This window comes from Aaosphaeria arxii (assembly GCF_010015735.1).
Source record: "Aaosphaeria arxii CBS 175.79 unplaced genomic scaffold BU24scaffold_5, whole genome shotgun sequence".
Lineage (NCBI taxonomy): Eukaryota > Fungi > Ascomycota > Dothideomycetes > Pleosporales > Aaosphaeria > Aaosphaeria arxii.
The window spans coordinates 502318-530219 of record NW_022983478.1 but is presented as its reverse complement, the minus strand read 5'-3'; the positions used below and the strand labels follow the sequence as shown (position 1 = coordinate 530219).

The following is a 27902-nucleotide window of genomic DNA, read 5'->3' as shown; positions in this document are numbered from 1 at the left end:
TTCATTTGTGTGTGAAGGAAGATTATGAGGGCGGCCGGTGAGCTCAATTTGCATTCTTTCTGTCCGTGTTTGGAGTGGATAGGTATGCTATGGGTTTGTGCCGTGTTGGTTGGTGCTTTGGTAGGGGGATGTGTTATTAGCAGTGGAGTGGAAGTGTGCAAATGGTAAGGTAGATACAAGGCACTTTGGGACATGTTGGTTAGATTGAATTTGATTAACTTTTGAGAAACCTGGAAGCCTTTCTGTTTTCCGATCTCATCCGAATCTTGTGAGAGAAAGCAAGGCCCATCTTCTCCGACCCGTTATAGGAAATGCATCTCAGAGAAACCATGCCACGTACTCCGAAGCCTCTCATACTCCCTTTAGCCGTTGTCGTTAAGTCGTAGTCGAGCGTGCAAAGAAAGACGAGGTATTAGATCGAGGTCTAGCATGGGAAAGCGCAGTCCATGTCGCGGTGCTATAAAGTGTGGTCAGTTTTGATCTAATTTCCACCCAGGCGAAAGACGCAAGCTTACCCTAGGAGCTGGCTTAGAAGTGTGCGCGCACTTGAAAGGTACATTGTCCCAGCCATAGGTCAGGCATTTTCCCAATCCACCCTCTCCATCGGCTGGCCAGCCTTGGTCATTGTACCAGAACCCGAAACGGCCGTCGACGGAGAAGCCGGTCGCAACCTGTCCAGGGAACCCCTCGATGTGGACCTTCACAGTGCTCTTGTTCTTGATTTTGATCGGGTTCTTGGGGTTGGGGTAGCGAACGACGCTGTGGTCGACTTCGCGGAAAATGTTGGTCATCTCGATGTAGTCGTTCTCTTTGCCGTCGATGCACTGCTCGAATTGCCGGACGAGGAAGCCACAGGTTATCACCTCAGTCGCGTTGAGTGGGGCGCCGGCCGACAAGAGAGGATGAAACATGAAGAGGAGGAAGAACCAGACGATGTTGAGGATCATCTTGGCTGGATTCCGAAGATTTGACCTTTGGATTGCGACTGGTGAGGAAGCAGTGAAGTAAGAGGAAGGTGTAATAGTGGGAGGGTTGAGGAGTTTTTATAGCCTGCAGGCCGAGGTTTTGACTGGTCGGATATGAAAGGCTGATAATGAAGATAGGGTAGATAAGAATGGTGATAGGAAGATGATTGAAGAAGGAGATTGAGGTTCAGAGTTGAGCAGCTTGAGTAAGAAGGATTGAAAGATAGTGAGGGGTCTGGAGAAGTTGAGGAAGGTGTTGGGGAAGAAGGAGAAGGAGAGATTGATCGAGGGAGGAGTTTATATAGAGGGCCTGGGTGAGGATAGTCGGTGAGTTCTACGACAATTTACTGGCAGCGGTGAGAGACGAACGGTCACATTATAACTCAAGTTGATACCAGATTCTTTCAAGACAGCTTCGGTTCGAAGTGAAGTCAACCCGGACGGGTAGGGTCCCTCAATCAAGCTTCAAGCCCGAAGAAAATTGAAAGATGGATGTAATCATAGTCATATTGCAAAAGCCCATCTTACTCATCTATGAGGCTGCTCCGTTAAAGTTATCTCTAATTTTTCAGAGCCACAGACTGTAGCAGGCATACCATCCATGAGGTGTCCTCTGATGGTGATGATAACGCTCATCACTATGACACGGTCAATCAAACTTCAAATGAGCGACAACTATCTCAATTATTGCAAGACTCAAGCCAGTATCAGCTTTAAGGACAATTATAAATACTGAAACCTCCATCTCATTGCTACCACTCCTTGTGTTCTTCGGAATCAGCCTGGGAAACTCATCGTCAGCCTTTCATTCCATAATGCCAAAGGATAGAACCAAGTCAACGGCATTGAGTTTGAGGTCCTTGCATGAAAAGTATAAGAGGATCAAAAACTACCATGCATGACCCTTGTTACGATTGTCTTCGGGTGGAATGTACTTCCTTCTTGGTATTTCTAAGTAAACTAAACTATGTCTGCGATTAAACAAAATAAATTCGACAGCTCCCGCATGGTATAGAGGCGATGAATATCAAATATCAAGATAGTACGTTAGCAAATTAAGAACACATACTGTACTTGGTAAAGTAGACTTGATTGAGAAGTGACATTTTCACACAGTGTCCATGGAATAAGGGATATTAATAGTCCAGCTTTTAATGCTACCAATTTCCAGTTGCCTCTACCTTCTCCCAGCAACTAATCCTTAAAGAAGAATGAGAAAGATAAAGCTTTATCAAATGTGGATAAAATATTTGAAGTGGGATGTCTTGGACATAAATTTGAAGAGATGTGCTGATGCCTGTATGCTCAACCTCGCAGGTCTTGCAGACTACGAATGACTAGATAAACCAGGGTCTCTTACATTTGGGACTATGCAAAGAAAGCAGCTGCTATCCACCCCCACATCCTCATTGCTCTCTTTGAATCTACTCCTTTTGTTATCCCCCTACTTGTTCCTGCTTGCTTGCTAGATCGTAGTCTACAAGTAGTGCAGAGCTACCGACAAGGGGTCAGGAACGCAAGTATGTCTAGGCATAAGAGGGCTATATTCAGACTTCTGAACGAGCTCTGCATTCTTGTAGCATCATTTGATGGTTAGCTTGCCTCATAGCATTTCCAAAAGTCGAAATCAGTTATTAGATCAGAAATGAGAACGTGCCTGTCCAAGTTTCAACAAGGAACAAGATGCAACAATAATTACACAGTGTCTATCACTTCAGCAGAAGGTCAGCATGGTATGTAGACTTGGTGACAAAACATTTTATGTTCGACCTATAGGTTGGGTAGAACTTGGGCTCTTCAGATCCACCAATTTCTACTTGATGCAGGATGCAGGAAACTTGAGGGATGAGCAGAAGTATGTTAAGTACATCAAAAGAGGACACAGCTTCCCCGACATCACTCAGCGTCATTCAAAAATAACCTTCTGGTATTGATTATCTTCCCCGCTGCACCGGCAACTCGTGGTTCCGGCACGCGCGACATCGACGTACCTTGCGCTAGCCACGATGCTAAGCTTACAAGTACTAAGCTTAACTAACCTTGGTCCTGATTCGTCGACAACCGAGATCCATTCACCCAGATCGATCATGTTTCCACGGATGCGCAGCTATCCGGGCAACACTTCTAGAAACAAAATCGCCAGATTAGGCATCGAGTGTCTCCCGAACTGGTAGTGCAATTGCTCAAAAGAGGATAGAATGCCTAGAAGAGACTACTCTGTTGATCGAATGAGTATCGCGAGAGGCAGTGCTCGGGCTCTGTCATTTCCAGATCGTAGCTATCGACGTTTTGAGGTCAAGATTGTCTTACGGATATGAGACTCTCCGTTGAAGTCATTTCGATGGCCGGTACATCATCATAGTTCACGATGAAGTGATGAAAGTACTAGAAATGGGAGGATTTGATTGAGTATAAATCAACACAGCATGCGCCGGTGAAATGTTTCCCTACAACTCTTCGAACATCTGCAAAGCATTCAGAAACGAATTTTCATATAAAAGCAATATTCAGTCATGAAGCTCTCCACTATTAGTTCTCTTCTCCTCTCAGGAGCCTCCTGCGTGGTTGCACATCCTACCAAAAGGGCCGCCCCAAAGATTACTGACATCGATATTCTCCAGTACGCTCTTACTCTGGAACATCTTGGTAGGCGTCGCGGATCCATGTACCAAGCTAGATGAATCTGACAATTGGGAGAGGACAAGTTCTATCGTGAGGGTCTTGCCAATTTCACCCTGAAGCATTTCGAAGAGGCTGGGTTTAATGAGACTTTCTACAACAACATCAAAGAGGTCTCTTACGATGAAACCACTCACGTCTCTTTCCTCACTACAGCCCTAAAAGGTATTATAGACCTCAAACCCTTCTGTTCTCCCCCAAATGTAACTAACATCCGTCCGTAAGGTCTCAATGCCACCCCAGTGGCAGAGTGCACTTACGCTTTTGGCGTGACCGACGTCGCTTCCTTCATAGCCACAGCCTCGATCCTCGAGGGCGTCGGCGTATCCGCATATCTCGGCGCTGCAGCCTCTATTGTCGACAAGGCATACCTCACAGCCGCCGGCTCGATCCTGACCGTCGAGTCCCGCCACTCAGCATACCTCCGAGCCGCACAGAAGCAGTCCCCGTTCCCACAAGCGTTCGACGCGCCTCTAGACCTCGACCAAGTCTTCACGCTCGCAAGCCCATTCATCAAGTCCTGCCCCGAAAGCAACGGAAAGTTACCCGTGAAGGCGTTCCCCGGGCTCATGGTCGATGCGGCGTCCAAGGATATTAAGACGAACGCCACAATCGCGCTGAACCTTCAACAGCCCATCGACTCGCACGAGAAGTTGTATGCTGCTTGGATCGCTGTCACCGGCCCAACGTTCACGCCTGCGACTTTGGTAGGCGGCAATAAGATCGAGACAACAGTCCCCGAGGGCTTCCACGGTCAGACGTATGTGCTCATCACGAAGGATAACGAGAAGGTGTCTGATGACTGTGTTGCCGCTGGCCCCGCGATCGTTGAAATCACGGGGGCTCAAGGATCACCGTAGAGCCTGGTCTAGCCGCCTTGGTAAAGGATGGGGGATCAGTCGCTTGAGTCGGGAAGCGAATATGGAGATCGCGATCTCATTGAATTATCGTACGGATGGATCTCTAAAATAATTTGAATAATAATGTAATACAAAATCTACTAGGTGTTTTTGCCTCCTAGGTACTCATAGCTCTTTGTGAACGTATTTTTCTGTTACAAGTCATGAGGACCGGGAGGATACCAAAAGTATGTGCTCCGTGAAGGTAGATAAATCTCTCTATAGGGTATCAATCAATAAGAAATGGAAGAAAGCCGCCGGATGCAACGCTGATAGAACACATGGGGAGGTCTTGTCTTTTCTTTTTTTTAAGTTCATTTTCTCTTTTCTTTTTCTTGCTGGGGGCTATTGCTACCTCCTTTTGCCATTCGTCGCTACCTCCGTCACTACGGGCACCTTGCCCGTTACATGGTCCACCACGAACGGATCGTTGTAGTTTGTTTTCGCCATGGTGGAGTAGCTGCCCTTGTGCGTCAGACCCTCCTGGCTGTTCATCGACTTGACGCTGCGCTGTTCCATCTCGTAGTTGTTGTCCTCGAGGCGTTGGTGCGTGGTAACGTGGACTTCCTGTGTGACGAAAATGCCAAAGGTTTGTTGAAGGTGGGAAACGAAAGCAGGCCAGAAGATGGGCATCGAACAGGCCATGATCGCGAAGTCGACCTCCAGACAGGAAAGGATGATCATCGAGGGAGACCACCATGTGAAGTCCATGGTCTCGACATTCGACGCGTCGCGCTTTGCAACTGTCGAAAATCGTAGACTAGCGAAGATAATGACCAGGGATGCGAGGAGGAAAAGTGCCGTCTGTGCCATGTATTCTCTCCGCGATAGACCCTTCTTGAGGTATTTGAATAGCGGTAGGAAGAAAATGATGACGTCGAGGACCATGTTGCTCGCGGAGAAGGCCAGGAAAGAGACCATCGCGCCCTTCAAATCAGCCCATCCAAAGGCGTAGCACTTTGCCGGCGGATCGCGATCGCGGTTCCAGAATCCATCGACGGGGAAGCAGGGGAACCATGTCATGAAGCAGAAAGCCGCGCCCCATAAAGTGACCACGGCAGTAAGGAAGATGGTGAACATTCGGAGTTTTCCTGCTTGGAACATGCGTAGATATTGGCAGAGAAGCGAAAGCTTGATGAAAAACGAGGTGGTGTGATAGGCGGCGTTCTGGAGGTACATATGCTTGAATACGGCGTCGACATCGAGATCGGTAATGAGGAGCAGATGTTTGCCCATACCGGCGCTGAGACCTAGGCGATGTTAAAATCACAATTCCTCAAAGTGTAAATTGATTCGCTGTACCTCCATAAAAACCGATCAAAGATGCTAAATTGAAGGCAGCCGCGAAAACGACAAAGACGTCGTCAAATCCATATTCGCGTCCAACTCTTCGCACCCAAAGTCGAAATGCTACAGCTAGCCATGACAAAATCTTGCGCGGCGTAAGTGATATATTAAAAACAATTCCTCGTCGGTCGACCTACATGAAATACAGCTGTGATTGCAATGATAGGACCAGGCTTGTGGAGCGTCGGGAGTGGCTCATTTGGGTCCGGAGGGTGTTGATTTAATTGTCGGTAGATTTCGGTGAACGGGTTATTAGTAGACATCTTTGCCGCAGCAGCCTAGGTCGCTGATTTTATCCTCCAACGATTACCGATACATTAAATGTCGAATGTGCATCGGATGGGTGCCAGAATATGAAGCCTGTTGCGTGTAGATTCTGTTCTGGAGTCGGCCTCAGTGATAGGGAACCCTCAATAACGACGACCAAAGCAGAGGGAACACAAACGTCCAACTGGGGCTGAATCGAGCGACCTTCCCCTCTTTTCTAAGAAATTTAATCTCCTGGACTTACCGCATTCTTGAAGGATGGGAAGGCCGGACGGCACGGCTTGCTCCGCGAGCCCTAGACGACGTGCCGTGGCAGGGATCAACAACGTTCTTCGCTGCCCCATGCATACGGGGAGACGGTGGAAGCAATTGGCCTCTGCGCTAAACCTGCCCTAACTGTCTGTACTGTGGACTATTGGTGCTTGTAAGCAGCTTCGCTTGGTTTCAGTTCATGCATCTTTTGCTGTTGTTTTCCCTGTGGCTTGGGTCTCGGGCTACGGGCCGAATGCATGCTTTCAGCGACCAAGCCATACTGGTAAGCTGCCATGCAGTAAGACAAATGCAGGCTGCTAAAATCATTGTTCTTCCCATTCCCCACGTGTAGCTGCAGAAATGGCTGCGAGTTTAGCTGTAGCTGGTCTTTGTCTTTACCACGTAATCCCAGTTGAAAATGTCGTCGCATGAATGTGGATTGGACTCGGTTGACGCTACTATGTGGGCAAGCTGACTCGTACCCTGGACACCAAAGGCGGGCGAGAAAAACAAAAGTGGTCTGAACAGCAGTCGATCGCACTCGGAACCTCGAGACGTACCGCTGTCAAAGCGGACCGGCCTCATTATTCACGGCTCGAACCTTTTGCGCGATTGGACAAAGTTTGTGGCTTTCCCCTCTTCTAGAATGATGATTCGCTGTCGCGATGGAAAAAAAGCCACCCACGGCTCGAGTAAGTGAGCTGGATAATACCAGTCTGAATTGCAAATCCTTCTCACTTTTGGGGAATGATCGGCAAGGGCATCCAGGACTATGGCACCAGACTTTACTGCTACTGTAGTCGTGCGTAAAAGATAAAAGGCCCTATTGTTCAGTGCGTCTTAATACCCCTTTCTCTGAGATGTGGCTACGAAAACTGTCGGATTAGAGCGCTACCCAACAAGCAAACATTCTTCCATAGCGCTGCTCTAGAATGTCAAATGCAATCGCTTAGTAGACGCGACTGCTGCATAGAATGCGCTGTCCAAATATGCACGTATATTGTAACGAGAGGCAGGTTTGCGGCTCCTCAATTCCCACGCCGTCGCCACGTGCAGGAAGACCCAGAGGGGCGGTTTCGAGACTTGACCTATCGCCAGGCATTTCCCAGCTGTATGCTTGATACCCAAAGTCTGCTAATCTCCTTTTGGGTTCGTCATTTCGCTGTTACGTGGACAGGTAGGTGAAATCCTGCTCAAGGTCGGACGTGGGCACAAGGCCCAGCAGCCACCACCCTGGGACGTCTTGAAACCGTATCAGGTGTTCCTCCTCAAAAAGGTCTCCTGTTCTTCGTGTCTCTGCGAAAGTCTTCGGCAGTTGAGAGCCTACGACCTTATCTCATTCGTCTCTTCCCCACCGGCATAGGGGCAAACTTAAATCTACGCTCTATGTGGCGGCACATGTCCCTACACTGGGAAACAAGTCCGATCATGCCGTCTAATCCATGTAGCGAGCGACTACCAAACCGGCTAGATATGATCCCAAATACCATGGAGGAAGGAATGGCGAATCGTATCTTCTAGCAGTCAGAGGCAAATCAAGCAACCTGCGCCGAGCAGAAGACGAATGTCTTCCTCAGAAGATGCCTTCGCATTGCTCGTCAATAAAATGTCCGATCAATTGTCCGAGATCGATACATGAATGACATAAAGGTGGCTGCCCATCGCTAACTATAACAGTGATATTAATGACTCTCGCCCCTGATTTGTGATTGTTTTCTTACGAACGAGAGCCCTACTTCGGTCCTTATGGGGAAACTCTACCGTTAGTTGTCGTAGACTGTGGTGTCTAACAGACAATGGACATTGATCTTCTTCGATTGCATGCTCCCGACTTCACGTCTCTTAACAAGCATTTGCCCTACAGCCTCGCATCGAGGACCTATATACCGTGAGCGAAGCATCGAAAAGAAAAGAAAGCCATGAGGCCAAACCATGAACCAACTCCCAGGAGCACTCATGGAAGCATGAAACCCTCAATCAAAGGGGGTCCTGAAAGCTTCCATCCGATGCTCTGGTCAGTCTCACTCTTCTACTCCGTACCTAGGAGGACTACTGTGGGTATCCACCACTCTTGTAACAACGACCCACGACAGAAATGTCAGAAAGGGCGGGCCCTGATCACCACGTTGCCAAGGTTCTCCACCAGTCATGCGTGGGAAGCCTGGCTTTTAAGATATGCCTGATGTGGAAATGCGATTCCTGCTTTCGTCGCGCCATCCAGGAACGCGTCGACGCTCGACGACGGATATGGTGTGAGCTTTTGTGACCCACACGACCCGTCTGATGCATCCATGCGAGCCCGTTCTATCGTGATGTAATTCTTTTCTTCGTGGGAATTTGGTTGAAGCTGTGGATATATGTTTCCCAATTGTCGGAATTAGGGTGCTCATTCACTTCACTCACTTCCCTGGAAGCGGTTTGAACGTCCTCTTTCATTGAAAAGAGCAGCTGGTTCGCCTGTCAACGGCGTCCAGAGACCGCGTCATATTCTCTCCTTTCTCTAAATGCGCCTTCAATGCCCATGGAATGACTGCAGCCCAATTCCTTTTCCCTCTCCCTCTCGTCGCACCAAAAACGCCGCGTGTGTGCCGATCTCCATCATGCTGCGTGTGGACGCGACCGACTTCGACGATCGAAAGCATTCGGCGATTTTTCTAATCGGCCGTGTGCATCCGATGTTCCAACATCCCCCTATCGCGCAAACTTTGACTACGAGTGGATGGATGTACTTTGACATCTGTAGGAATTGCATACGCGACGTCGAAGGTCATGTCAGCATAGTAAATCTACAACCACGATCGAGAACTAGTAAGCAGACATCATGGAGATGCGACGAGATGACTAGCATCCCTAATCGATCACCAAACATGAGCATGATGTAAACGCGACAGGAACCCTCCGTGAATGTGGAGTGTCAATGTTGTAAACTCATAAATTGCTGTATGTTTGACTCATACCGTGCGCGTGCATACGTGTGAAAGCTGTAAGTGTGCGACTCGGATTCAACCGCGTCGCAATGGTCTTTGGGAATACAGTACATGCATGCGCCTCAAACAATGTTTGCAGAATGCTGATGGAAAACCATTGGATGTGTTGATGCTATTCGAGAAGAACTGCTTGGTAGACGGATCTTGATGGCATAATTCAGGCATGGGCAAACTGCAACGATGTCTCGGAATCGCAGAAAGCTCAGATTTGTATTGGATCCTAACTGAGTTGATCGGATTGCTGTTGATCTGAAACATGTGACGAAAGATCGTATTTCGCGAAGCCAACGGAGCGAAGCACTCGATGTCATGTCTATATGGTTTCTTGAACGGCAATGGAATATGCATAGCCTGTGTGATCAATTTTTGTGGTGGTATATAATATCCCCCTGCTGCGTCTATGTTGTCTTGTAAATGGGCTGTGGGATAAAGTCATGGGGTATCGTGGCGTCGAAAGTAAAACATTGCGATCAGAATGCCCCGCCCGCCCTCAAGGTTATAAGTAAATGACACAAATCCTCCTAGCATTACAGTAATCTGTCTAAAACCAGTTCTCCAACATGTTTGTGTTGTCTATATATGACCGAATATCGTAAGCCTTGACCGCATTCCTCGGTGAGATGGATGCAGCCGAGGCAGCTCAGCATCGACCTCCACCCTGGTCGTGATTCCAATGAATCGAAATTACACCATTTCCAAACCCAATTAAGGCATCGAGCCTCGTTGATGTTCTGCCACCATAATCTAAGGTTGACTGGAGTGAGGTAGAGTATTGCCGATCGCTTGATCGAACGTCGAATTCCAATCATCCTCCATGTTCTCGTTAGACACTGGTGCTGCCGAGACCGAAAAGTTTGATGGCCAATTCGGTTTAAGATTTTGCAAGTAAGGCTCCTGGTAATGTGGCGATGTTGTGGCCCTGCCGAAACCATCCATCTGATCATATGTGGAGCCCATTGTCGAATTACCTGTCGGGGCACCCATAGCGGTTGCACCCAATGTACCAGCAGAATAGAAGGATTCCATACAGGGATTTAGATGCGCACGATTTAGATCCGGAGCAGGAAAGCCATTGGAAAGTATTTCTGACGAGTAAGTGAGAGGAAATTTACTTGAAGTATCGTGACGATGAAATGTCCAATCGATTGGAGCAGGTGCCGAAACAGGCTTTTCTCCAACAATCGGGCTTGGAAGAATCGGCCGTTGTTGCTCGTCTTCCTCAAATAGATCGTTTAAATCAGCCTGGACATGAGGTAGGCTTGACCTGATCATGTTAAAAATGATATCATATGCATTTTTCCCCACGATATTCTCTTCATGCATCGCCCGAAGCCGTAGGACGAGCTTTCTGAAACTCGTTCTTATGGTTGCATGAAATACCTCCAAAAATGTGGGTTCGAGAGTCAGCTCGAGTAGAAGAATTGTTGCAGCTTGCATAATATTGTGGACGATAGACCACCAAGGACCATTCTGATAGAGCCAAGTCAAATCCATGTGGTCAGGAAGTAGTTGGGCGACACCAATTGCCGCTATCAAGCAGTACTTTTTCATTTCCTGGTCGAACTCATTCGATCTCTCACTTTGATTAGGATCTGTGTCATGGTATCGTTGATTGATATGACAGAGACAAGGCCTGCTCAGCAGAATCTTGGCACTCTGGACATGAAAGCTGAGTATGTATTGTTCGCGGAGCGCATCTCTATCTGCTACGCTCCGGTCGAAGACGTCCGGTCCGACCACACCGTTTGGAAGAGCTGCGAGAGCCCACCGGTCTACTTCGGATGACAATGAGCGAATTGAGCTCTGTATCTGCTCCCATGTTTGAGCTTGGGCTTTGGGAGAATACAGCAGGACTTGTGCTTTCTGTAGAATGAAGCCAACGCGGATTTGGGAGTCCAGGAATGAGGTGTGTGATGTGCCGGAAGTCATGTTTTGTCCAGGACCCGACTCCATCATGATCGATACATCTGATGTCATGTTACCAGAATGTGGTCCATGAGATTGGAAACTACAGTTCTCAATACCAATAAGGGTTGGCCTTCCTGTCAACGAACTCAGCAGACATTCAATAGAGTACAACCCCCACCATGATCTTGCCAGACTGGTTTTATTCTCCTCGCAAGTAGAGGCATCATCATTGCATAAATTCAGTCCAATGGCGATAGCACACCGTAAAGAAGTGCCGATGACGACCCAAGATCTGCAGAAGATGTCAGCGTCGGGTATGTACCAAGCTTCGTCGATGTTTACCTATTGACATGGCCAGTCACCACGTAGTACAACGCCAAGAGACCAGTGCTCTGTTGTAAGATCAGCAGGAGAAGATAGTTTGATAGCGTGGTTCCTTACTTCGACTGATAGAAGGTCAGGGTTGCAGACGAGGATGCTCCCCCCTGCATGCAATTCCATCAGCTTGATTGCCCTGTTCATGTAGAGATTGTGATCAAGCTCATCGGCGCGCAATGGTGCCTGGATGAGGTGGGAAAACTTTGCTCCAATTGCCAGGATCAAGTTCAGGATTGCTCGAACATTGTACGAAATATCTTCATAAAATCCCTGACGCTTTGCTGCCTGTATGTAGATGACGAGTTGTTCTTGCAATTCCCTGGGTACGATAGGAAATTGATTGTGGATATTGGTCATATAGGCGGCGACGAGTCGCTGGGCAGTTCCGGGGAGGGGCAAGAGATCGTGCTCAACGTTGACGTTTATGTCGAGGTGGTCTCCATCAAGATAGAATGTGAAATCGGAGACCGGCGCATTGTTCCCAGTAGAGATGTAGGTTTTGGATTCTTGATGCCAGCGAGGTCCTTGCCCTCCCAAACCTGTGGCTGGCAAATCATGTGCGCCGGCAGGATCTCCGTCGAATTGGTAGGCATGTTCATTAGATCCAACAGACTCCGGTGCGTTCCTCTCACTGGGATTTGTAGAGAATCTAGAATGTGTCGAACTCGACGCGGTTTCCCCGCCAAATCTGCCATCCTTCCCACCATCCTCCACTTCCTATCGATGCCATCAGGATGTGGACACTACGCATGGTAATAAACTAACTTACCGGTGCAAGAAGTTCTTCAACCTTCCTTTGATCATCCTCTCCCAGTAGACCTCGGCGGGCCAGGTCTCTCAGCAGGGAGGAGAGCGACTCGACACGATCGGTTGCACTTTGATGCCATTAGCAGGGACGTGGGCAGTTGAGTTACTGGCCGCTGACGCACTCCCTTAAACGATCGCGGCGACCTGGTTGGTATTCGCATTCAACATCTTGTTCCAAGCAGTATCGACATGGCGTAGTCCCAGAACATCGGATCTTTCTCCTTCGACAATTGTGGCAAGCCTTCGTTGTGCGATACCTAGCAGCGGAACTCCGACCTGTGGTAGGTGATTGAGCACTTTTCACTTGGTGGCTCTGCGTGGTAAGTCGAGGTATGGCGACCTTGGTATTGTTATTGACATTGTCGTCATCGATGGTATGCTTTCCGTCATTGCGAGAGTGAGAGGGGTTCATATCATCGTAAACCTCCACTGTTTGAGGGTTGGCGAATATTGTCAAAGCGGTGACCGTCTTGGATGTGGGGCGCAGTGAGGATCGAAAAGGGAATCTCCAAACGGCGATGATGAGAAGAACTCAAGTGAACGAGACAGATAGAGGAGTAGAAAATTGAGAATAGAGAATCGAGAAGCAGGGAGAGGAATAAGAGATTGGGAGGGGGAGGAGACAGGAAGTCTGAAATGGTCGCCATCTATTGGTCGCGGTTGTCACAGCCGTCTGGCCAATCAGCAGCTTCATTTGCCACGGGATGGGCATAACAAACCGAGCCAATCAGAACTACCAGGGTCTCTTCAAAGCAACACAACCGAGCATCGCCATCGTCTACCTAGGGGAGGGCAACCAATGTCCAGATATCGTCCGACTCTGTGAGATTTTTCTCGACGTTGCACTGTGATTTTGGAACTCAGCTGCGCGCATGGAGCGAAAAGGACGATGTTTGCAAGAATGATGCCTTTAACTGATGTGAGGAGCACAGCGTTATATGCTATGTCACTATGACGCTGTTGTGCAATAATGACCACATAATTCTCTGAATCAAATTAAGAGTATTGAAGTAACATCAAAAGCTCAACCTCCTGCTCTCATTGTTCGATAAGTGTGGTGCACGTATTGGCCAAAGGGCTATCTGAAATTACCCCCTTAAGACCCTCCACAGTATCCATCCCAATACCGTCCGAACCACAATTTTCACACCATCACTTCTCAGAGCAGTGGCATATCACCGGAATATGGGTACCCGGTTCCTACCAGATCGTACCAACAGTATAAGCGAGCGAGCTACCAACGCCAGAAGTCGTAATGAGCATCAAACGACACCATCTCAACGGCCTCCCACCGGCAAATACGTCCTTAGTTTAGACTGTGAGGAGCTACTCAAACTCAGTACAAACAGACCGGGGATATACGTGGCCAAAACCGTGGACGAGTTGATGCAACATCTCCAGTTAGAGGCCCTCATTGCGGTTCCTATTCTACACGAGATCAAGATAAAGATGTTCCATACCTGCGGTCCTGTCGAACTACAAGAGGGATCGTGTCTGAGGGCATTGACAGGAATTGGTGCTTGGTTGGTCAGTCGATATGAAGAATTTGGGAAACCTGCTCGATGTGAGCCTGAGGTTGATGTCGATACCAGGGATTGGGCTGATCCTGACGCCATACTGCAGGTATTCATTGATCAGGCGGGGAATGGCGTGGATTGAATTCTCCTTGTGGGCACGGCTTAGTTTTTCACCAGCGCAACGAAAATTCCGATGCAAGTCGGTATAGAAGGTGTTACCGCTGCCTGTCACCACGTCGAATCACCGGAGCGCGAGGCGGCCAACAACTGTCCCTTGACAGTCAGGTCGGCAAGAAGTTTAGTTGACAGGATCGGTATATCGGCATATTAGCTGTTGCCAGATTCTGTCAATTTAAAGCAATAGCACGACAACATACTTATCTTTCGGTCACTGCTGACACCTGACCATTGCATCGAGGACTGCGTGTATTCTCGTAGGATCATAACATCGCCCAATAATTCTAATACTGATGTTCGCGCAGCCGCCCAATCGTGCTATGACAATCTCTATCAATGTCAAAATTTACGGACAATGATTTACTTGCACATTCTTTGCAATTCTCTGTTCTTAGAGAAATACTGTCAGACGAGATATTTCATGTGCGTATGTGAATGTTTTATCATCTTATATTCGCTACACAAACATGGCGCCTTTGAAGACAATTGAAGATATCTTATGATGTTTAACGCTGTACACCTCGCTCTTCTCGTCCCTACTTACTTCCGAAAATTCAATCATTGCCATCGATTCGTTGATGTAAAGTCTGGAAGATCTGGTTGTATGAATAATGAACGCCCATCGGGTTACAGCACACCAGAACCCCTGAGGGACTCTACATAGTAATGCAGTTTCTCTGGATGCCCAAACGCCGTCACTAGCGCTACGTCCCAGTGCGTCCTATATGTATCCCAATCTTTGATTCCTTTGAGCTACCCAGCTTCGCTATTTTGTCTGCCTCTCTTTGCACATACGCTGATAGCCTCGAGTCAGGACAGGAAGAGTGCTGGATCACCTCATTCATCAGACTATGCAGGTCGTTCTTCAACAACTCTGCTTCTGATTTCAACAACTTGTTTTTCATTCCCATCTCCCTAGCCACCTCCACCAGTTCCGCCTGCTCCTTTTTCTGTTTGCTTCGACATTTCCTCGCAGCGTGCCGGTTCCTCTCGAGGTGTTTCGCCCTGGCTGATTGATGTCCGGTTTTCGACCCGCTGTCAGCCTCTCGACTCGATCGGTCTCTCCCGGTGCTGATGCTTGTAGAGGAGTCTGATGCTCTGCGGGTGTGCGTTGGGGATGTTGGTGATCCGGACGGTATCGAGGACGGCGCGTGCGGTTCTATGGGTATCTCGGTTTTGATAACATGGGGAGTCCTCCTCGGCTCTGCGAACAGGTTGGAAACAGGCTGAGTAGATGGCTCGAGCTCGAGTTGGGCTAATGTCAATCTGTCGCCCATGTTCGGATAGCGTTGATGTCCCCCTACGGCGCCATCAAGTTTTAAAGGAGACACAGAATCCTCCTCGGCAATCAGTGTGATGGCACCATCGCAATCTTGGAACAGTTGTGCCACTGGCAAGTCGTCAAAATCTAGGGATTGATCGGGCTCTTGCCAATTTATCTGCGTGCTGTTTTCGTCCTTGATGTCGCCAAAGAAGTCCGATCGGGCCGACGCCATGCACGAATCGAGACCCAGGGAGGACTCATCAAAGCTATGAACAGCAGCCATCGCAAAATCTGATTGGGCCTAAACCAACTGATTGAGACTTATCGTCGTGAGTGTCAACAAGGTTCTATGGCTTTGGGGCAGTAGATGGGAGGATTCGTCAATGTCCGGGGATGGTCGATGAAACATCGAGGTTCATAGGAGAAGAAAGCACTGGGTAGTTGGATGCTTAAATGGAACACGTATATCGCAGATTCAAGAATTTGTGATAAATGGATAATCCCCGAATCGTACTACTAATAATAAGGTGTTTTGATCACATGAAGGTAAACACAAACGTCACTGCCCAGGGATTTGCATTTCGTCGACTTATCTCACACTTCAATAAGTCAGTTCCAATAGACACCAGCGAAAATGACTCTGCAGTGGTGCTGTTTAGGCATACTTCTAACATGTAAATCACCTTGGTACGAGAACGTATCCGAAGAGGGAGTCCGACGGCTGGTAGGCTATGATTGATTGGAGCTGAGTGCTCGGTCAAGTTTGCCGACAGGTGGGCTTTAGCGCAGGGAGTCCACAAAGCCTTGGTGTAGAGTACCGTTAGACAGCCGCCTCCAATAACATCGCCTGCTTTCGGTTCAACCACGTCATATCGGGACTTCCCTGTTTACAACCTGACACGAGGTATGAAGCTGCTGGCACCCGTCCTTAAGCACAACGGGTGTTCCGTCTGCATCGAGCAACAGGTCTTACTGGTTCGAACCAGAGCAGTGCATGGGAATAACGAGGCGCAGATAACAGCATTATTCTACGAGGTAGTTGGGCTACTCGTAGAGCTTGGTACCATTGTAAGCGGAGCTCAAAGGCTGTCGCGCGATGTAAAAATGTATACCACAGACCAGGCACAAGACGGGAGCTAGAGATCGCTCTCAAGCGGTCTTGATGCTTTCGAATTGATAGGTTAATTGGACAGATATATTAGAGGACCCTTCTATGAAAGGTAAATTGACTCTAGGTGAACTCTATTATCAGGATGATATAAAGTTTTTGTTTTTATATGTACATATGAGATCGCGCGCAAAGGTCTAGGGATATGCTGGCCTACTTTGCACTCAATTACATTTTTCAAGGTGACAAGTGGTAGGGAAAAGCCTCCTTGATTTCCTGACTAGTATTACGTTTACTCTTAGAGGATTCCTTGACAACGGCAGGGATGAAGAGATTCGGCGAACATTGCCGACGACCCCTCAGTTGGTGAAAACCTCAACGTCCAAGCCGAGAATATTTGCTTTCCCCACTCGAATTTCGTCATAATAAAAACAATAGGCTAAGCTGCACGCCAGTAGAACACTTGTACCTCGAGCATGCATTGTCATCCTGCTCACCTGACCCTCATTTCGTTCCACACTTGCTTTTCCGTACGAAGTACTGGATCTAGCTGGATCGAGGCTGCACAGTGTTTAATAGATTCCGAAGAGAACGTCGTTCACAGCCAGAATTCTTGCCATCATACATTTGATAGGTTGGTGGAAGACTGATGGACTTCAGTATACTCACATTTCTCTGTGATCATTGATTATTCTTCACCTACAAATCCACAAGAAGAGATCATTGAACCTGCTCGTAGCGACGAAAACCATAGAATAGTGAGAGATAAATTACGAGATAAGTACTGGCTACAAGTCTCTGAATCAAGGCTTCCTAGATTTAGAAAACCATGATTTCGTGGTTGCTATGTCGATTGGGGGACTTCATTTGCTGGGCTTAGCTTCCTCTACATCTTGGACATCGTAGTACAGATGTTCTAGGTTGTAAGAACTATATCTGTAACTTTGATATGGAGGGAAATGTGGACTGCGATAGCCGTCTTGTCATAAGCGCAACAATAATGGATGGTGTCCCCATTCGGACAGATGACGCAAGGGTGTCTGTGTATTACCTGCCGGTCCTGTGGCACGAAACAGAATTATAAACATACGACCGGCCTCCAGAGCCGCATGAATCGATGGAAATTTGATTAGATACTACTTTAGGTAAACTTGGTGATGATGGTGTCTTGGATGGAAAATTGATGTCTCACCACCGCCATCCACACGGATGCATGGCGTAGCAAAACAGCGATGGAGGAATTAAGAAGGGAATTGATAAGTGCGTATGATGTCCGCAGTCTCCTACAGTATCTCCGCATCTGCCATCTGGGAAGAGAAAGTTGGCTTAGATTTCAAGAGCTTGGATAGGAGATAGCAGTGCAAGGTCTCAGCACTGTACGGGAAGCATCTAGAGCGATAGTTAATAGGCTGGCAGAACCTGCCGTAGACATGCATGAGTCCAGGACAATTATCTGTTAGGGAAAGGTAAATGCTGGTGAAAGATATCCAAAGTTGATCACGACAGAGTCGGATAGAAAAGGATTAAGCGGAGCGTGGCTACCAAGCCTAAGCCTGACCATGTTGAGCTGAGAAAACAGGATTGGATAGTAAGCATCAATATAGTTAATTCAATCGTTCAATGGGCATGTTCCCGGTGGTTATCCCCCACGAACGGCTTGAATTTACAAACTGATCTACACATGAAGAGGCTGGAATCATGAAAGAGATACAGTGGTGCAAAGGCTGGGAATAAAATGGAAAATAATCGCGATTTCGTGTTTGCAAGTGGCTCAACTAAGTTGAAAATCAGAAGACTCGAGATTTCTGTTCATTTGAAGTGATTTCTTGTGATGGCTTCTACATCCAGGCATAAATGTGCGGCAGGCCCCTTATGAGAAGATTGAACGTGCTTAATACCTTGAAGCAACCCTTGGTGGTATCAATCCTGCAGCTCTATAGCATCTACAATGTAATTGGCGCTCAACCAACTCGCATCTCCGCTCCCGAAGACACCGACAGTAAGAGTATTGGAACCAGTCTTGAAGGCGCTCGCGGGAACATTCCATGTATAAACATCGCCCCAGCCGCGATAGGCGCCTCTCGTAACCCCACGAGAGTCTATCAATTTCTGCATCAATGTCGTCAGTATTCGCAGCTCTTATATAAGGGTGATATGATCACTTACCGGTGCGCCAGGGTCACTTCCAGTCCAACTGCCAATCTTGATGCTTGGTCGACCACCCTTGAATGAGAGTGTCGTGCCAACTCGCAATACATGAGCTTTCACTTGCGCATCGGTCAAGGTGAATGTTACTGTCGCAGTGCCACCTTCCTTGGACCATAGCGTCATCGGAAAGTCCTTTGCTTGCGAGGAGCCAACTGTGAAGGTGCCGCCCCAACTTCCCATTCGGACGTCGCTAGGGTGCATTCTAGTAATCTTATCGCCATTCTTCAGTTCAAACGGCTGCCCATCAAATTCACCGATGCGCCAAATAACACTCGGATTTGACTCCTTGGATGCGATATTTTTCGACGATGTCTGCCCGGCAGTAACTGAGACGGAGTCGTTCGCGACCAAGTATTCGCCTTTATAGAGTTTCATATCGTAGGCGCCAGGCTTCATTAGCGGCGACTTGTAGGTTCCATCTGCGCTTGCTTTCGCCCAGTACTGAGCACCGGTATTGTGCCAGTGAATCACCGTCTCGAACTTCTCCGGAACCCCCGTCGCTTTTCCAGACACGGAACCGCGGCCACTCGCGGGAACGTAGCCTTGGATGCTGAGCTTTTCAAAGAAGGATGTATCAAGACTTTCCGATGGTTTGGAATTTGGAGCACTGCGCGTTGTAAGTGGTGATTCCCATACAACTTTACTTCTAGACTTACGTGAAAGCCATCGCATATGGTCCTTGAAGACCAAAGCGCCAGGGCTCTGTACGCACATGTCCGCTATTCATGTACCAGTACAGCTCCTGATCACTGCTTCCGGTCTGACTGTTAATGTCGCGCATGAACGGCCCACTTGCAGAAGTCTCATAGGCAGTGCCTGACATAATCATCCAGACGGAAGCTTTCTATAAGGCGGTCAATATGATCTCGAGCCATGACAACCAACAATGAGAGAAGAGCCATACCGGTCCAGAAACCCCGTGAACGATGTCCTCAATGAATCGATCGCTTGTATACATCTTGCATCTGGTCTGCCCATTGGGACATTTGAATGTGTCCTTTCCTTCAAAAGCTTCACAACCCCGTGTATCGCCCACATCGCCATGCACTCCGGTTGGAAGTTCAGATGTCTTTAAGCGTGCCAGCCAGCGCAGCTCGCCTGGATCAATTTCGCCCGTGATGTACGTCGCCATGTAGATGATTGGGTCCTTTGGCTTTGCGACATAATAGTGCGTGAGCGGAAGAGATTTTGCCTGCACTGTGATTTTGATGTACCCGTTGATCTCTTCGGCTTTGGTAGTTGAGCTACCTAGGCCTGAATTGATGGCGGAAGCCTTGCCAGTGCCTTGGTACTCGACTCCGTTGTATTTGAGACCAGTGATGTCGCCGTTGGCTCTGTTGACCTCGAAGACGAGTCCGCCATCTGTATCAACGATGAAGCGAGCATTGGTGGAAAGTAGTTCGAATTTCGCTAGTACTGACTGACCTAAGGCCAGCGCAGCCAGTGTCGAGCTTGCCAGGCGCATCTGAAAAGGATTAATCCGAAATAAACAAGTGCAGTATTCACATCGCGGACATGAACGGAGGAAAGCACTTATTTGTACAACGTGCAAAGGATCTGCGCAATCTAGGGAAAGTGTAATTGAGTTCTTCAGAGGATGATTGCAGGTTAATTGTTCCAGCTATGATTTTCCAGGTACGATATTAACCAAAGATTGCAAACCCGGTTCAGAATCCCATATTAAGCGATCACCTCGAGGGACATCTATTTTAATGACATTTGAGGTGTTTTGAATCGTCCGGCCCTCTTATTGGCTATTTTCTTGCCACCTCTCCGCATCTTGGAGGAATGATCCTACAAAGAATGTGGGGAAGCAACAGTGTTGCATACTCATTCGGGTCATGTCCAACCGAGATTGATTTTATTCAGTTCTAGCTGCGCGATTCCAGTGTAAGTATTCATGAACCAGTAATTCCAAGGCATCTCGTGAAACTAACAGTCCAGGCGGTGCTGAAACCAGATCCAACAATCCAAAATCATGTTAAATAAAGCCCTTGAACATGAATGGAACACAATTTCAATTATGCGACATAGTAAACCTGTCCACTATCCCATTCAAACATGAGTAGGCCAATTATATTGTAAATTATCAAAGTACGCTCATGTATGTGGGCGGCGACAGTCCTCGACTACACTAGTGGTCGCTTTTCTAGGTCGGGGAGGGGCAAAAATCATCGAGATTTATTGAAGTATCACTATGCAACGGCTCATTGATGATGAATCAAAAGACTGTTTAGGGTATCATTAGGAAAAACAAAAACGTTATCGTGCGCAAAGCACCAAGTCCCTTCGGACGACCAAACCCGCTAGCTAGATTCCCTGCGCTCAATTTCAATAGTCACTTCTTCATGTACCATGACCCCGGCCTGGCGCTCGAACAGACTTGAGGTGCTCGTATGATCGTCATGCCTGCTTCCCATAGCCAGGTACTTGTGCCAATCTGACATGCCTTTATTACCATTCCCGCTATTGTCTGTCCCCGACACGACCGTCGTGGTATACTTCGTCGACCGCGAAGGAAGTAGTTTCAAAGGGATGCTATCGGTTTTCGACGTTGTTCTTTGTGCAGATCGCACGACTTCGCGGTCGGATATTCGTGCATCCAAGAGGCCGCTTCCAGCGACTCCAAGGAGCCTCTTGACCCGAGGCAGACTGGCGAGAATGAGTGACAGACTTGTTACGGCCTGTTCCAGCAGAGCTAACTCGAACATATCGTTGGTGGGATCGGTGCTCCGACTCGCCCTCCACACAGCCCATATTTGGGGAACAGCCACCATTGGCACGATCGCTCTTGAACCAAAAAGAACGGCTACTGTCGTACGTCTCTCCCGATCTATATTCAAGTTCCGCAAAATGGGGACGATCCAACCTGCAAGGAGAATGTCGGAGATAATATTTAGTGCAATGATCGAATACATTGGCCCGCCTTGACTGCAGACCGGAGGGTTGAGAATCCAAGGCTCCGAAGCACCACACTGGAAAGCGAAGGCGAAAATTGAGTAGATTGTGTATAATCCGATACTTCCGAAGAGTAAAAATCTCTTGTATCGTGCTTGGGGTGCAATGCGATTTATCAAAAATGCGCCGGACAACTTCGCCAGTGCCATTACCATAATGTGGAGAAGTTGTGCTGCGTACACCGCCTGCGTAAAGGTTAGACCGGCTGGCGCCACAGAGATGTCATATCTTCTTACTTTGAAGTATAGAGAGATTTCTCTTGCACTGAGGCTGGCGAAGTGTTGTCCCAGGCCTCCGTTGACTGCATATTGCCAGCTGATGGTGGAGCCAATGTAGACAACCTGATCAACCCTTCGTTAGGAACCATTAGAAGAAGAACAACGGCATACACGACTTACACTTCCAGCAAGAACCATCCAGTCATCCAGTCCAAAGATTATTTGGTGTACCAGACCTATGATGAATCTGGTTACAGCCACTCCGATGGCCACGGCGGTCCATGAATACAGTGAGACCAAAACGACACCAACTCTTCCGTTCGTAGCGATGCGTGGTCCCTGGCCGCTATTGGTGTAGTCCATGGGCTTTAGTCAAACAGAGATTCGAAGCTAGTCCAGTGGAATGCGCTGGTCATAGTTAATGTATTGCAGGTTACATGCTTGCGCACTCAGGAGACTCGACGAGTTGATATGATGTGTGTCTCGCCGTCGAGTGCGGCGGGACAAAAGGAAGCTTCCGTGCCTCTTGGATGGTCTTGGACGTTCCTTTTTCTTTCTAAGAATTCCCTGACCGGGGGGGTCAGATGGTGGGAAAGGATCGACGACCCGACCGTATGATTGCTTAGAGGCGCTGCCTTGATCATCGGCCTTTTTCTTTTCTTTTTTCGTACCGAGTCCATGCATCGACTTCCACAAAATGCACAGAGTATTTTTTATACTGCAACTTAAGCGATTCATCCTGGCTTATATGACCACCGGTAGACATGATTGGCGGAGGCTACACGGGAGGACGCGAGGAGGAGGCACAGCTCAGCTCGGGGAAGCGGGTTTCGCTTGGCTGAACAGCACCATCACCCCAGATAACACTCAAAGCGTGCTGGTGCAGGCAGATGACTTGGATGTGATAGATACGACGAAGTTTGGTCCAGTTGTAGAGCTTTTAGCATCCTTTCTAGGCCCAGTGCGTATTATGAAGTACTGAGAAGTTGTTAACATGAAGCACTTTGAAGTACGTGACAGTCGCCATACCCGCGGCGCAGCTGCGTTTACGCGGGAGGGATCGCGAGTCCAGATGGCGGCACGGAGATTCATCCAACTTGCGACATTTATTGGCTTGCCACGGGATGCATTAGGAGAGTTGCAAAGGGGCTTGCTGCTGCAGACGCAATGTGCCACGCACGGTGCGAACCTCTTACGGGAGCTTGCCGCTCGACAGAAACCCAGGCGACTGGTTCCAATGTACATCTTCTCCCTATCTTGAATGAAGAGCAAGCCTCGCTTGACACAACTTGCATGCACCAGCTCCGGGGTCCCTGATTGAGCTTTCTCATATCATTAGCCATTTCCCCCACCCAGTATTGTCGCTCAGCTTGGATCATTGGGATTATCGCGACAATGGGACTGCACGAGCTTTCAGAAGTGAGAGCAAACGCCACTTTGGACGAGGCCGAGAATGCCTCGGGCGGTGATCAGAGATCAGAGTCTCTCGCAGACCCTGCAGAGAAGACAACCCAACGTGGAGGGGTTCAACTTCATGGACTGGAGGTGCGTGTGGATGGTTTGGCAAAAGAACCGGCGTGCGTTGCTAACAATCACGAAAGCGCTACATCAACCTTTCGTCGGTAGCCAATTTCGGTGTGATTATTCTTGGATCGTGGCAGACCTTTGCTTTTACGTTCCAGTTTGCTCTAACAAATGGTGGACCTGTTTCTATGTTCTACGGATCAATTCTGGCTGGTGTAGGCTGTACTGCCGTTGGCTGCTCTCTGGCCGAACTCGCTTCTATGTATGATTCTATTGCCCTTTCAATGAATGCCGCTCACACAGTCTAGTGACCCAACGGTTGGTGCCCAATATCGTTGGTCTGCAAATCTCGCCCCGTCAGCACCCAGATTCTGGGGATTGATCCAAGGTAGATCCTCTTTAGGTGACCCAAATCGGGTCAGACGCTGACATACATAGGTTGGATTACCACTGCCGCTTGGTGCTTTGCTTGCGGAGGCCCACCATCACTCATCTCTAACATCATTACCTCGCTCGCGATCTTCAATTACGAGAACTACGAACCGGAGCGATGGCATACCGCCCTGATCATGATCGCGACAATGATCGTGCCCTTCATACTCAACCTGTTCTTCCGCAGGTTGCTCAATTGGATTGAGATGCTGGGCATAATCTTGCATGTCGTCTTGTTCATTGTCATGATCGTAGTACTCGTTGTTTTTGGCCCAAAGAGCTCTCCCGACTTCGTTTTCAAAACTCTTGTCACCGATGTGAGTGGATGGAACAACCCTGGAATATGCTGGGGACTGGGCCTCTTAACAGTCACCTTCTCCGTCAGCGGTAAGTTCATAACGGTGCGTAACTTGAGGGAATGATGCTGACAGAGTAATAAGGATTTGACAGTGTCCTCCACATGAGTAAGTCGAGTGCGCATTCATTCGCGGTAGAAGAACTAACAAAAGGTCAGGCGACGAGGTCAAGAAGGTCCGCACGAGAGTGCCTCGTAGCATTATCCTGGCGTGCGTGGTCAACTCGACCATGCTATTCATCTTTGTGACCGTCATGCTATTCTACCTAGGTCCATTGACCGAGGAGATCACATTGGCACCACTGCCATTGATCTACGTCTTGTATGGTGCTACAGGCTCCAAGCACGCTACCAATGCCCTGATTGCACTCATATCACTGACAACTTTCTTTGCGCTCTTCAATATCTTCGCTTCGGTGTCGCGATTGGTATGGGTATTTGCGCGCGACAACGGCATGCCATTCTCGAACTTCTTCGCATACGTAAGGCCTCGCATATCCCTCGCACAGACTCAACTCCTCTGACACAACCTCTCCAGGTTCATCCAACCCTCAAGCTCCCATTGAACGCCCTCCTCCTCGTCGGCTTCGTCGTAACCTGCCTCTCCCTAATCTACATCGGCTCCGCCACCGCCTTCAACGCCCTCATATCCCTCCAAGCCCTCGCCCTCCACATATCCTACTTCCTCCCCATCCTCTTCATTCTCCTCCGCAAGTTGCGCGGCCCGCCGCCGCCATACGGCCCCTTCAAACTCGGAATTTTCGGCATCCCGATCAACATCTTCAGTCTTTGCTATCTGATCTACGTTGTGCTTTGGATGCCGTTCCCGACTTTGCTGCCGGTCACGAAGGATAACATGAATTATGCGGGGCCGATCTTTGCGGCGGTGCTGATCGGTGCGCTGGGTCATTGGTTTATTAGTGGGCATAAGACGTTCCAGATTCCGATTAATAGATACGAGTGATGGGTGGAAATTATGTGGTAGGTGCGGTGCATTGGATGAGACACGCTGGGTATGGGAAGATGGATTGCTATGGAGATTATGCTATTGTAGATAGATTGTGGATTGCCTTGGAAAGGGGTGTACATGGAATGATAGTGTGCGAAGACGGACGAGAAGGATATGAAAACGACGTTCCAAAGATAGATGAGAAATGAGCGACGAATCCTACAGTACTGTATGCCCCGTGTGCCCGTGTATGGTTTCCGTCTGTGATGATGCTAGCAGCCGGTTGGCGCTATCCTGTTGCCCGGAGTTGACTCCGTCCACCTATGCGTAGGTGGAGACCCAAGCCGTTCGAGAACGACAAGCTCGAGCTTCCGACACTTTGGTAACAACACCTCACCGCCAAATCTCTCCAAATCCAGCGAGCAGCGTAAGGGACTATCGAAGAGCTCTGATCACTCCTCGTCGACTGGTCGAGTATCAAAGTCCCAAATCAGGTAGCTTGGCCGGCCCGCTTCCGCATCCCGCTTCCCCCCACTGGTCCACCGTGCCGCACCGAACCGCGCCGCCTTTAGCTCTGGCCTGGCTTATCGCGGTTCCTTTGGAAAATCTTGTTTCACAAGAAACCGTTCATCCCTTCCTCTCGGTCAAATGCTCAACCCCTGTCTTCGTCTCTTCATGCTTCGTCCGGAGCTTTGTATGCTTGACGAATGCGCTGGCGAACACGGCTACAGCTGCGATAGCCGTATAGGTTATGAACATATTGCGCATGCTCCACGCGAACGCCTCTTGCACCGCTCGTCGCATTGCAGGATCCTGAATCGTCTTGACGATGTCAACATTCGCAGCCGCCTTGTCAGAGGCCAACGCCTCGAGAGCCTCGGCACCGAGCCCGGCGGATACGAGTGCTGAATGCGTTGCGCCCATACTGTTCTGGAAAACAACGCTGCCGATCACCAGCGATAGCGATGTCGCGAGCCCACCAGAGAAACCCAGTGTAGAAGTTGCAGACGAGGTCTCGGCCTGACTAACAGAGTTCTGAATGATGATTCTTGGTACTTGGAAAAGCATTGCAGGGCCAAGTCCGGCTACAATTTCGATTCCAATGATCTTGGCGAGCGGGATGTCCACATCGAAGAGTATGAAGAGACCCGTACCCAGGGTCATCATTGAAACACCCACCCACATGATTTCCCTGTACCGTCCTGTTTTGTGGATCAGAAACCCCGATGTCATGTCTGTCGCGGCCATGGTCAACATCATCGGCAGCACGAGAACTCCGCTGCGTAAGGGCGAGGCTTGCTTCACGCTTTGGAAGTACAGTGGGAGGTAGTACTCCACGCCCATCGACACCATGTTGTGTGCAAATCCTACGATGAAAGCTGCGTTGTTTGAGCGCGTCTTGAAGACGGTTAGTGGCATGAGTGGATACTTTGCCAGCTTCTTCTCGCAGAACAGGAAAAAGAGAATCATGGCCCCACCGACAGCAATCAGACATATGACCCTTGGACTGTTCCAGGGAAATGTCGAGCCGCCGAAGTCTAGTCCGAGAAGGAGGAGGAGAGTCACAGCGAGGATCGAGATGGTCCCGAGCCAGTCGATCGCCTTGATACCTTCGCTGAACTTCGTGCGCGGGTTGTGCACGTCAAGAAACAGGAGCAGGAGAATGAATGCGCAACCACAAACGGGAAGGTTGATCCAGAAGCACCAGCGCCAGCTTGCTAATTGTGTTAATGCTCCTCCGATGGGTGGTCCAGCGGATCCTGCAACAGCCCACATGACGCCTAACATCCCCATGTATAGGGACCGCTTTCGTACACTAAACAGATCCGAGATAGTGATGGTTACAAGCTGACCGAGTCCTCCTCCTGCTGTTCCTTGGAGGGCACGTGCAGCAATCAACATCTGCATCTTCGTGCTCACAGCTGCAAGAATACTGGCGAGGGCGAATAAGGCGACAGCACAAAGTAGAGCGAGCTTGCGGCCCCAGATGTCGCTGATTCGAGACCATATCGGACCCGATGCAGCGGTGGCCAGAGAATATGCGCTTCCAATCCATGTATATCCCATGGCTGAGTGAAGTGATGCAGAGATAGTGGGGATTGTGGTTGCAATGATAGTTTGGTCCAAGGCGGCTACGAAGAGTACAAGCTATTGCGTTGGTAAGTTAATTGCTCATTTCGACGTTTCAATAGAAAGACAAACGTATAAAGATGATAAAATCGCTCCTATACGGAGTTTCGTTCTTGCTTTCGGGTCCTCGATTTCGTCGAATGGCTTAGTGGGTTGCTCCTCAGGAGGTTGCTCAGCTGACACCTCAGCATCTGTTGTGGTGAGAACATCTTCAACGACAGGCTTAGAGGGTACGATAGAGTCTGCCATATTTTCCCTTTTTCTGGTAATTTAAGTATCAGCGACGATAATCCCACATCTTAGACATTGAAGATGTATGTATGTCGTGATATTTAACCTCCAGGAGCGGTAGTGAGCGATCTCTGAAAGTCCGTGCGCTCTAGCCCGAAAAGGGAATTACATGTAATCAAGAGCGCGCCCTTCCAATCAATACGACGAGTAATTATACCTCACGCCCTACGGGTTCATGATGGCTTCTCTACCTTCCTAAAGATTCTATAGTATAAAATTGCATTTGGGCAAACCGAACACATGTACTTGAATGTGATACGAGATATCGGGTGGCAAGGGCGT

The 27902-nt window shown here is 48.8% G+C and overlaps 10 protein-coding genes across 10 annotated transcripts; 3 read left to right on the top strand and 7 right to left on the bottom strand.

The window, feature by feature from the left end:
* Positions 1–424: 424 nt before the first annotated feature.
* BU24DRAFT_463089 (uncharacterized protein) lies at positions 425–947 on the bottom strand (the record flags this gene model as incomplete). Its single annotated transcript, XM_033532080.1, has 2 exons — positions 425–457; positions 516–947. 2 exons carry the CDS (start codon positions 945–947, stop codon positions 425–427), a joined length of 465 nt encoding a protein of 154 aa, XP_033382630.1.
* A 2531-nt stretch (positions 948–3478) lies between these two features.
* Positions 3479–4755, top strand: BU24DRAFT_481727 (uncharacterized protein; the record flags this gene model as incomplete). Its single annotated transcript, XM_033533194.1, has 3 exons — positions 3479–3611; positions 3663–3809; positions 3870–4755. The coding sequence occupies 3 exons, from the start codon at positions 3479–3481 to the stop codon at positions 4502–4504; spliced, it is 915 nt and encodes a 304-aa protein (XP_033382629.1). The 3' UTR covers positions 4505–4755.
* BU24DRAFT_423284 (uncharacterized protein) lies at positions 4741–6361 on the bottom strand. Its single transcript, XM_033528208.1, has 3 exons — positions 6028–6361; positions 5846–5975; positions 4741–5793 (listed from the first exon to the last, which is right to left on the bottom strand). The coding sequence occupies exons 1-3, from the start codon at positions 6151–6153 to the stop codon at positions 4895–4897; spliced, it is 1155 nt and encodes a 384-aa protein (XP_033382628.1). The 5' UTR covers positions 6154–6361; the 3' UTR covers positions 4741–4894.
* Positions 6362–9749: 3388 nt separating this feature from the next.
* Positions 9750–13076, bottom strand: BU24DRAFT_423283 (uncharacterized protein). The gene is made up of 5 exons (XM_033528207.1): positions 12612–13076; positions 12452–12557; positions 11746–12399; positions 11647–11696; positions 9750–11596 (listed from the first exon to the last, which is right to left on the bottom strand). The coding sequence occupies exons 1-5, from the start codon at positions 12899–12901 to the stop codon at positions 10141–10143; spliced, it is 2556 nt and encodes an 851-aa protein (XP_033382627.1). The 5' UTR covers positions 12902–13076; the 3' UTR covers positions 9750–10140.
* A 431-nt stretch (positions 13077–13507) lies between these two features.
* Positions 13508–14415, top strand: BU24DRAFT_212600 (uncharacterized protein). Its single transcript, XM_033521956.1, has one exon. It carries the CDS (start codon positions 13675–13677, stop codon positions 14146–14148), a length of 474 nt encoding a protein of 157 aa, XP_033382626.1. The 5' UTR covers positions 13508–13674; the 3' UTR covers positions 14149–14415.
* A 182-nt stretch (positions 14416–14597) lies between these two features.
* On the bottom strand, positions 14598–15954 carry BU24DRAFT_423280 (uncharacterized protein). The gene has a single exon (XM_033528206.1). It carries the CDS (start codon positions 15728–15730, stop codon positions 14888–14890), a length of 843 nt encoding a protein of 280 aa, XP_033382625.1. The 5' UTR covers positions 15731–15954; the 3' UTR covers positions 14598–14887.
* Positions 15955–18352: 2398 nt separating this feature from the next.
* Positions 18353–20228, bottom strand: BU24DRAFT_371013 (polysaccharide lyase family 4 protein; the record flags this gene model as incomplete). Its single annotated transcript, XM_033524451.1, has 4 exons — positions 18353–18664; positions 18722–19370; positions 19420–19607; positions 19668–20228. The coding sequence occupies 4 exons, from the start codon at positions 20226–20228 to the stop codon at positions 18476–18478; spliced, it is 1587 nt and encodes a 528-aa protein (XP_033382624.1). The 3' UTR covers positions 18353–18475.
* A 675-nt stretch (positions 20229–20903) lies between these two features.
* On the bottom strand, positions 20904–22469 carry BU24DRAFT_212576 (uncharacterized protein). The gene is made up of 3 exons (XM_033521955.1): positions 22120–22469; positions 21958–22062; positions 20904–21906 (listed from the first exon to the last, which is right to left on the bottom strand). Exons 1-3 carry the CDS (start codon positions 22300–22302, stop codon positions 21070–21072), a joined length of 1125 nt encoding a protein of 374 aa, XP_033382623.1. The 5' UTR covers positions 22303–22469; the 3' UTR covers positions 20904–21069.
* Positions 22470–23280: 811 nt separating this feature from the next.
* On the top strand, positions 23281–25431 carry BU24DRAFT_423276 (putative amino acid permease). Its single transcript, XM_033528205.1, has 7 exons — positions 23281–23484; positions 23541–23725; positions 23772–23851; positions 23902–24282; positions 24336–24359; positions 24410–24732; positions 24789–25431. Exons 1-7 carry the CDS (start codon positions 23335–23337, stop codon positions 25212–25214), a joined length of 1569 nt encoding a protein of 522 aa, XP_033382622.1. The 5' UTR covers positions 23281–23334; the 3' UTR covers positions 25215–25431.
* A 395-nt stretch (positions 25432–25826) lies between these two features.
* On the bottom strand, positions 25827–27844 carry BU24DRAFT_441834 (MFS drug transporter; the record flags this gene model as incomplete). Its single annotated transcript, XM_033530477.1, has 2 exons — positions 27402–27844; positions 25827–27347 (listed from the first exon to the last, which is right to left on the bottom strand). Exons 1-2 carry the CDS (start codon positions 27576–27578, stop codon positions 25827–25829), a joined length of 1698 nt encoding a protein of 565 aa, XP_033382621.1. The 5' UTR covers positions 27579–27844.
* Between the last annotated feature and the right edge of the window lie 58 nt (positions 27845–27902).

Coding starts and splice junctions, on each gene's coding strand:
- BU24DRAFT_423284 (XM_033528208.1), bottom strand. CDS start 6,153: ATGTCTACTAATAACCCGTTCACCGAAATCTACCGACAATTAAATCAA. Junction 5,976..6,027: donor CAATCACAGCTGTATTTCAT/GTAGGTCGACCG, acceptor ACGCCGCGCAAG/ATTTTGTCATGGCTAGCTGT. Junction 5,794..5,845: donor TTTGATCGGTTTTTATGGAG/GTACAGCGAATC, acceptor AACATCGCCTAG/GTCTCAGCGCCGGTATGGGC.
- BU24DRAFT_423276 (XM_033528205.1), top strand. CDS start 23,335: ATGGGACTGCACGAGCTTTCAGAAGTGAGAGCAAACGCCACTTTGGAC. Junction 24,283..24,335: donor AGTCACCTTCTCCGTCAGCG/GTAAGTTCATAA, acceptor CAGAGTAATAAG/GATTTGACAGTGTCCTCCAC. Junction 24,733..24,788: donor TCTCGAACTTCTTCGCATAC/GTAAGGCCTCGC, acceptor CAACCTCTCCAG/GTTCATCCAACCCTCAAGCT.
- BU24DRAFT_212600 (XM_033521956.1), top strand. CDS start 13,675: ATGGGTACCCGGTTCCTACCAGATCGTACCAACAGTATAAGCGAGCGA.
- BU24DRAFT_212576 (XM_033521955.1), bottom strand. CDS start 22,302: ATGGACTACACCAATAGCGGCCAGGGACCACGCATCGCTACGAACGGA. Junction 22,063..22,119: donor GGATGGTTCTTGCTGGAAGT/GTAAGTCGTGTA, acceptor AGGGTTGATCAG/GTTGTCTACATTGGCTCCAC. Junction 21,907..21,957: donor AAATCTCTCTATACTTCAAA/GTAAGAAGATAT, acceptor ACCTTTACGCAG/GCGGTGTACGCAGCACAACT.
- BU24DRAFT_423283 (XM_033528207.1), bottom strand. CDS start 12,901: ATGAACCCCTCTCACTCTCGCAATGACGGAAAGCATACCATCGATGAC. Junction 12,558..12,611: donor CGCCGCGATCGTTTAAGGGA/GTGCGTCAGCGG, acceptor ATGGCATCAAAG/TGCAACCGATCGTGTCGAGT. Junction 11,597..11,646: donor GTGACTGGCCATGTCAATAG/GTAAACATCGAC, acceptor CATCTTCTGCAG/ATCTTGGGTCGTCATCGGCA.
- BU24DRAFT_423280 (XM_033528206.1), bottom strand. CDS start 15,730: ATGGCTGCTGTTCATAGCTTTGATGAGTCCTCCCTGGGTCTCGATTCG.